This window comes from Psittacula echo, assembly GCF_963264785.1.
Source record: "Psittacula echo genome assembly, chromosome: 4".
NCBI lineage: Eukaryota > Metazoa > Chordata > Aves > Psittaciformes > Psittacidae > Psittacula > Psittacula echo.
The window spans coordinates 1,990,879-1,999,700 of record NC_137738.1 but is presented as its reverse complement, the minus strand read 5'-3'; the positions used below and the strand labels follow the sequence as shown (position 1 = coordinate 1,999,700).

Genomic DNA, 8,822 nt, shown 5'->3' with positions numbered 1-8,822 from the left:
GGGACCGCGGGCAGCGCGCGCCGCCCCGCCTCTCGCGATACCTGCCTGCCGCCGCCACCCGCTGCCTGTAACGGCCGCAACGGGGCCGTCGCTTGTTTACGGCGGCGTAGCCAATGGGAAGGCAGTTGGAGTGGGCGGGGCGGAGCAGCCTGGCCAATGGGAGGGAGGGGCGGTGCGTTTAAACAGCGCGGGTCCAGAAGTGGGGATCCCCGCAGCCTGAGGTGATTCCGCCGCCATGCCCGGCCGGCCCGACGATTATGAGGTGCTGCTCACCATCGGCGCTGGCTCCTACGGCAAGTGTCGCAAGGTGCGCCGCAAGGCCGACGGCAAGGTGAGGCGGGGATCTGGGCGAAGGTGTTGGGAGCCGCTCTTCTCCCTGCGGAGCTCTGGCTTGTGTGCAAAGCATTCCCTAAAGGTCGTTTTCCTCATCCTAGATCTTGGTGTGGAAGGAGCTTGACTATGGCACAATGTCGGAGGCAGAGAAGCAAATGCTTGTTTCGGAAGTGAACTTGCTCCGCGAGCTGAGGCATCCCAATATCGTCCGGTATTACGATCGAATCATCGACAAAAGCAGCACGACGCTGTACATCGTGATGGAGTACTGCGATGGCGGTGACCTGGCCAGCTTGATTGCAAAGTGCACGAAAGAGAGGTGTGTGGAATCTGTGTGTGGCAATTTCGTAGTGTCTAACTTGAAATATCACCTGTAGTGACAGGACAAGGAGTGATGGGTTCAAACTGAAACAAGGGGAGTTCAGGTTAGATCTAAGGCAGAAGCTCTTCCCTGTGAGGGTGCTGAAGCGCTGGCACAGGGTGCCCAGAGAAGCTGTGGCTGCCCCATCCCTGGCAGTGTTCAAGGCCAGGTTGGACGCAGGGGCTTGGAGCAACCTGCTCCAGTGAAAGGTGTCCGTGCCCGTGGCAGGGGTTGGAACTGGATGAGTTTTAAGGTCCCTTCAACCCAAACTAGGCTGCGATTGTATGAAATATCCCAGACAGTCTAAAGGAAAGTGAAATGTGTCCGTTAGTAACTTCTGGAAAGGTTTAATCCTTTGGACCTAACAGCTCTGAAATGTACAAAGTTTTGGCCAAGATTATAACAGTGGTGGGAGTTCTGCTCAGGAATGCACCAACTGATCAGATGCTTATGCTGAAGTAGTAAAAACCTGAGCTCTCCTATGCGGCAGAAGCTGTTGAATGGTTTCTGGTTGCAACGCTACTATGCACGTGGCTGAAAACAGAAACCAGCAAGTCATAGCTCTTGCAGATAAGCAGCTTGGTCTGTTGGCTTTTCTGGCTTGCCCATCAGTTAAACTACTTGTACCCTGTTTTTCGTTAGAACACCAGGGCACATGAAAGGGAAGACTGTTAAAAACTACTTTATGTGCCTGCATGTAAACTTTGTGAAGACACCAAGTTGATAAGACTTCACCTTGGTTAGATTTAGACTTAGCAGCCAAGTTGTTAAGTATAATATCAGTTTTAACATTAGTAAGTTAAACAAGTACATAGCACCGTGTGTCACTTTGTGAGGATAGTCTGAAATGGTACAGCAGCTGCTGCCAAACATCAGTGTTTTCATATGAGGAAGGTTATATTAACAATCAGTCCTGTCCTGGCTCTGTTGTTCTATGTTGCTCATTATAAACAGCTGGCAGTACACTTACACAAGTGATCAAAGGGACAGATCTCTTCACAAAAGCATCAAGTTGGTATTTGTGCTGTAAGCAGTGAAAATGCTACGTCTTTGTTAAGCTTTTTGGGGGAGGAAGGAAGTATCTCAGGGGTTCTGCAACAAAAGTACAGATGTCTTCCAATGTATTTGGAGTGATTTTTTTAATTTCCATTTTTAAAATAGCTTATCTAGATGCCTGTTGCTGTTAGTTTTCTGTGAAGGTGCTGGGGTGATTCAGTGATGTTTTGTAACGGTAGTATTGAAATGCTGCTGCCACACTAAGACTGGCAGCAACTACTTAAAAATGATGCATACTCAGAGAATACCTTTGTTAAACGATGTGATCATCTTTCAGGCATTACTTGGAAGAAAGCTTTGTTCTCAGAGTACTGACTCAACTGACGCTGGCCTTGAAGGAATGTCACAGACGGAGTGATGGTGGAGTCACTGTGCATCGCGACCTAAAACCAGCAAATGTCTTTCTAGATGGCAAGCAGAATGTGAAACTTGGAGATTTTGGACTGGCAAGAATATTGCACCATGACACCAGCTTTGCCAAAACATTTGTTGGAACTCCGTATTACATGTCTCCAGTAAGACCACCTTTCTGTGCCTCATCTCCCCTTTTGTGCCTCCAAGATCTGTTTTCTGCAGTGTTTGTCTCAGTCCATGAATGCTTAGGAGGTTTTGATAGAGTTACTAGTTGCTCTTCACTGTATAAGTTTTGATATGTTCTTGGAATATTAGAGAGATGTTGGAGTATATTGTTTCTGAAAAGGAACAGGGAAGCTTGAATGCTTTTGTTTCATAGTGTTAAAGTAAAAATCTTATTAAAATACTTCTTGGTGGTAGGATTTTAATTTGTGGAAATGAACAAGGACTTCCCTAACACAGTGCATTTTGTGTGAGAAAGATTAGTATTGACTGAAATATGGGATTGTATCAATTAAAGATTGGTGCAACACTTCACAGTCTTCTACAGTGTAGCACTGCTACAACTTGTTAAAATCCTGCTACTACTAGTAGCTGTGGAGATTAAGGTGGAATCTTAAAAGTAACCCCATTAAATAATGGTTTAATTCAGGTTTGAAGAGTAGCTGATTATCCTACAATAGTAGAACAATATCTTAGTTAATAACCCAAAGATTGTTCTCTTTCTTTAGGAACAAATGAACTACATGTCATATAATGAAAAATCTGACATCTGGTCTCTAGGATGTCTCCTGTATGAATTATGTGCTCTCTCGTAAGTATAGTAGTGCGGTGATGAATGTAGAGACATAGCTGTTAACATGTGTATAATTAAAATTTGTAGAGATAAAAGCATAAAGGCTTCAGAATCTAGTCCTAGATTTGTATTTCTATATTGCTCTTGACATTAGGTAGTCAAAACAAGCCTTTGATTGCAGCTTTTTTTCTTGGTCTGATTCTTTTATTTAAATGAAAAATGAATCACTAAAATTAGTGAAAGAAACCAAGAAAAATGTTCTTTTTCAGGCCTCCATTTAGAGCTTGCAGCCAAAAGGAGTTGGCAGAAAAGATAAAGGAAGGGAAATTCAGGCGAATACCATATCGTTACTCAGAGCAGCTGAATGAACTTCTCAAGGAGATGCTGAATGTAAAGGTAAGAATCAATTACTCATTTTTCCACCTAGAACTTGAACTGGTACTGAAATACTAGTTTTCCTTCTCAATTACAAAAGAAACTGATCTGAAGTAGCAGCTCAAGTATGTTCAGGATGCTGAAAGGCTGTCTCAATATTGTCTTACACAGAATTTCCTCACAGCATACATAAGACCTTATGTCTTTAGCGTTAAAATGGTTCCAGTGTGTTTGGAAGTGGGTTGGCTTTATATGGTTACCATATAGATCATGCCCCATGGCTAGCATGGGGGTGTTGAGAAGAACACTGCATGTTACAACAAAGCTGTAACAAGAACCCAAGTCTCCCAACAGGTATGGATTCTTCAGGAATCAAGTGACAACTACAGGTGCAGAGTGCTTGCTACAGAACTTACTAACAATTGCCCCTGTAGACTCACCACCCCATTCTGTCACTGAAGAGAGTGAAAGCCTGGGCTAGGAGAGCCAAACTTAACAGCCTCTGGAGCTGAGGGCTTAGTAACAGCCTCCTGCCTTGGCTTTTGTCATCTAGCTGTGCTACCCCTTCCTAATTCCATTTTTCTCCAACTTCTCCTTCACTGTATAGCAGCTCAGCTGGTTTCCATCTGTAGTGGGTCTTGCTTGGGAATCTCTGGCCCTAATGTTTCTTGGTTGCAGATGGAATCTGTTGGTAATGTCTTCCCTTTAGGATTATTGCAGACCTTCTGTTGAAGATATTCTGCAGCACCCCTTGATAGCAGACTTGGTGACAGAAGAACAGAGACAAAACCTAGATAAAAGAGGCTGGAGATCATGGGAGCCAGAAAGGCTGCAGTATTCAGATGCTGCAGTGAATGAGGTGAAGCGGAAGGAACAGCAACTACAGGGACGAGAACAAGCCATTAAGGAGAGAGAGCAACGTTTGGAGCGTATGATATTCCACTTTGGGAAGAGGGTGGCAGTGGGGTTCTGATTCAAAAGAGTAAATATGGAGAAAGTAAAGCTAGATGGCTTTAAAACCCCTCATTTTAATGCACTAGGATATTGTAGTCTGACGTTCATTACTAGATTTCTGTTTAAAGACTAAAGCAAGAATGCCTGGGTTTATCTAGACTAGTTCTTTTTTCAAGTTACTATAACTGGCAGTTTGGATATAGAAGTCTGGCTTGGGAAGATTAAACATGAGTGGCAATTAGGAAAGTATAAAGGAAAAAAGGGTCTGGGTATATTCTGCATCGTGCGGTGTAAGTTGCTTTTCACTCACTGTGTAAGCTAATGTTGTTTGTGCTTGTATGTAACCTAAGGTCATCCTGATGTTGGAGCAAAACATATTAGAGTAAGCAAACTGTTTTATAAAAGCTGTACCCTACAGGTAGCTTACCTGTGAAACTATGGATAACTGGTCCTCAGGCATTGACATTTGCTGCCCACATGAAATATCTCTTTGCATATGCAGTAGACTCTGTATTACAGAGTTTAACAGTATAAATTGTTTTCTAAGCCTGAATAACAGCTGCTGCTGCTGTAAATGGGGTGTTTAGTCATAACTGAATCATAGTATCTGGTATCTAAATATTTAGATCTGCTGCTGTGCGCCATGAGTTAATGTGCAGAACAAAAAGATGCTGTAGTTTCGTTGTTGTAGATATGGCAGTTTTGAGGGAAGGGGGGGAAAAAAGACCTGCTGGCATTTTGGAGTACTTGCTTAGTGCTTTATCAGTGCATGGATAAAGGTGTATCTGCACAGCAGCTACCTTTGTTTAGAGCCATAAATGCAGGAAATATAGCCTGTCAAATGCACCCATAACTGTCTTTTCCTGGAACAAAATCCATCATGCACAATCACTCTTAACTTTAACATTTACATGTTAACACTGCATACTACTGTATTTCTACTTCCAGAAAGAGAACGGGAACTCTGTGTTCGTGAGAGACTGGCAGAGGACAAACTTGCCAGGTATCTTACTAGCCTAGAACTGCCTATAGCAGAAACTCCACAATCTTAGGACAAAAAACTTAAACTTTTCTTTTGAAAACAGAGCTGAAAACCTGATGAGGAGCTACAATCTTTACAAAGAACAGAAGGTGATAGCTTGTGCAGATGGTCCAGGTATGGAAACACACAAGAAGCCACTGGCACTGATAAATGTAGGCTGGAATGATGAGAAGAATGCCTCCAATGCTCAGTATGCTGTGCTTAGTCCCATTGTAGCAATACAAACCCCAGTATCTCTGCATTGTTGGGAAGAGACTTTTGATTTTGTACTTTGCAAAAAGACTTAGTGGATGATGCTCAACCATGAGTCTGAGCTACCACTGTCAGCACTGCAGTCTTGTGCTGTTTTGAAAACTAGATTCTTGTTGTAAACTAATAGGAGTGCTGACTTGTAACCCAACCTTTACTCAGAGCTGCAATTATTTTATTTATGGATGCCTTTTTACAGACTTTTGATAAAGTTAATTTTATTTTTAATTTTAATAAAAATTCACATTTTTAATCTCTTCAGCTTCCAAAAATTTGGTGGGAAATAGTATTTATTGCAAGTGACCTGGTTGTGAATGGTGCGTCATACAAGATCTAAAGATCTTTGCATCTAAAGAATACTAACTGTTAAGAGCCTACTCTAGTTTTTAACACACCGAAGGGGGGCTTTAAAAATGTGCTGTAGTACTTCCTGACTACCTGTAGTCTAATCTCTCTTAGAGTATTTGTTATGCCAGCAATATCTGGCATCCACTTTGGCCTCAGTTGTTCAGCCCTCACTATCATAAAATGTAATATCATCTCTTCATTGCACCCATCTTTTAATAGTAAAAATAATTCAAGTATCTCAATGCATTTTGAAATAGTGGTTGGAATATTAAATGGAATATTAAATGGCTGGATCCGAAGTAGTGCTCTAGAACAAAGAAACATGAACACCCTTTAACATGCAGCAATAACCTCTTCATTTAGTTTTGGTCAGATAAAGCAAGGTAAGCATCTCACATCCTCAAATACAAATAAAACTGAAGTTCAAGTGCTTATCACAGCATGCAAGAATACAAGCTAAATGCCACCAGACATTAGTGGTACTTGAGCTATTTCTAACATCCCTGTCAGTTTTGAGAATTACACCTCTCAACATATTGTCTGACTTTGATACATGAAAGAATATGAAAAGTGAACTTGCCTTGGGCTTTTCTGATGTTGCCTCTAATGTTGGATGACTGAAGTTCAGTAAGCTTCAGCATTTGCTTCAGTTCTCTTTTGCATCTCCCACCCCTTTACAAGGTATTTTGACCTTAACAGGGCTATTAATTTTTGAACCACTTCAACCAGTTACTACCCTGATCTGGATAATGTGGAAAAGTGAATATATTTATTAAAAGACTGACCAAATCTTGCAATATCTGTAGATCACTTGATTAAACACTTGTCACAATGTTTGCTACTCTTCATTCCACAGCATTCTTGTTAATACTGTTTCTAAAAGTCTCACTATTCTGATATGAATGAGCTAAGTATTTCTCCAGTACATCACCAACATCACTTGCTTCTGTTATCTTCAATTGTTCAAATAGTACTATATTTTTTTGAACATATCACACATCTTAGACCCCTAATTTCTCCTCAAAGTCTGTGTGTGGCTCACTTCACAGTAAAATGGCAAACCAAAAATCCTGGTTTCTAAGACAGAGTCCTAGACACTACCCTATTTTTGCAGGGATTTTCTGATTCTTAGGGAAGGCTTTAATGTTAAAACAGGTATAGTTTACCTATATGAAACTATAAAGTGCTGCAACATTCATTAGTCTCTTCAGTTTGGCCCTTCTCACTTGCTTGTTGCATCTTTGTTCCAGCCTAATAAATTGAAAATTAAGGTTTCAGCAGTGTTAAGATTAGGATAGTTAGACCCTTTGATTAAAAATCAAAGTAAACTCCCACACCTTAAGCTCAGCTTTGTAAACTTGGCTTTTATGAGAAGCAACTCAGCTGTTTTAATAGCTTTTGATGGTAGTTTTTGTACCCGGCATCATTAAAAACAAACCAAGCTAACTGCCTTTTCACTGTGGCCATTCTATACAGCTGAAGCATGTCTGCCCCTGCTATGAAGGAAAGACAAAGTGTTTCGTAGCTGGGACCCCCATTCTCTATTTCACTTTGGAACTGCATTATGTTACTCCTGGAAACGAAAAGTGGAAAAGAGTTGTTGCTGTGAAATGCATTTAATTAGATCACTTAAAGCCATAGGTAGATAGCAAAATGGGTAATAGGCTTAAAAAATATGAGCTAAGCAACAAATGCTGAAAGATGCACTAATTCAGTCTTTATTGTTTGACTTCTAAGATAATGCACTGCTGCTGCCCTTCCCTACAACCAAGAAGAAAGTACACTTTGGAAGTGAGGAGAATGCTGGGACTTCTGTTAATTTGGAAAACCATCCCCTGTCTAAAGGGAAATGCTCTGATCTCAGAAAACGTCTGTATGCTGCCAACCTACGGGCTCAAGCACTGGCTGAACTGGAAAAGAACTATCAACTGAAGAGCAGACAAATCTTGGGCATGCGCTGAAATTATAACACAGGTGTAAAATATTTAACTTTTAAAAGTTGATTAAATGCGCTGGAAGCTACTTGTGCCTCCCTCTTTTAAGCTGGGACCTACTGAAAGTTTATTTTAACAGCTGTTGTACAAGCTCTTAGTCTACAATAGGTAGCTCATGATCAAAGCATAAGAGATTATGAATTGTATTAAGAAAAAATATTTGGTCCTCCTGTTTACCATATATTACTCTTCTGAAAAAAGAAATATTGTCAATCAGATGTTTTTAAACTGATGTGAAAAGCTTTTCAGATGAAAAATGTACAGAGATTCACAATCTGTAGGTTAAAATGATGCTGTATGTAATGTACAATACTTGGTAAGTATATTTTGTATATGTAGAAAATCAGTGGCTTTTTGTCTGCACTTGTTTTTTAACTATCAAAACAGCAAAAGGAGATTTGGTGTTCTCTCTTCCCACTAAGTGTGTGACCTATCAAAGTAGGCTACTTGTAGTTGAATGTCTGACTAATGAGTGGCATGGGTCAGCTTAGTGTAATTGAGGAGTTTCTGCCTGGGTAACTGAAGGGCTTGTCCATCAGCTCCTGAAAGGCCTGCTTCAGGGCATAGCATTTGAAATAGTACCTTTGTAGAATCAGCTAGGTTGGAAAAGACCTTTAAGGTCATCAAGTCCAAAAGATAATCAAGACCTTTTTCATTTTGCCTTGAAATCAGTTACAAACTAATCCCCTGAAACTGCTGTCCTGGATGGGACACCATCTAGAGTATTACACCTCTATTTTGGGAAGGGGCAGTTGTACTTTGAATAGAAAATCTTTACTTTGATGAAGCTTATGAGGTATCTCCAAGATTCCCTTCAGAATTCTCTGCCGAAGTAGGAGCTGCTTGCTTACGCTGGTGTAAGTTTAATGAATTAAATGACTCATGAATTTAAAACAATCCTTTGGCACTGTAATGCCTGGCATCTATTTTATATAAAGATTTTTTATCTCTGGTTTGAAG

General features: G+C 40.8%; 1 protein-coding gene across 1 annotated transcript; it reads left to right on the top strand.

Moving 5' to 3' along the window:
* Positions 1-235: 235 nt before the first annotated feature.
* NEK2 (NIMA related kinase 2) lies at positions 236-7,829 on the top strand (the record flags this gene model as incomplete). Its single annotated transcript, XM_080615361.1, has 9 exons — positions 236-331; positions 435-652; positions 2,028-2,265; positions 2,836-2,918; positions 3,170-3,296; positions 3,985-4,204; positions 5,178-5,232; positions 5,315-5,385; positions 7,606-7,829. 9 exons carry the CDS (start codon positions 236-238, stop codon positions 7,827-7,829), a joined length of 1,332 nt encoding a protein of 443 aa, XP_080471487.1.
* Between the last annotated feature and the right edge of the window lie 993 nt (positions 7,830-8,822).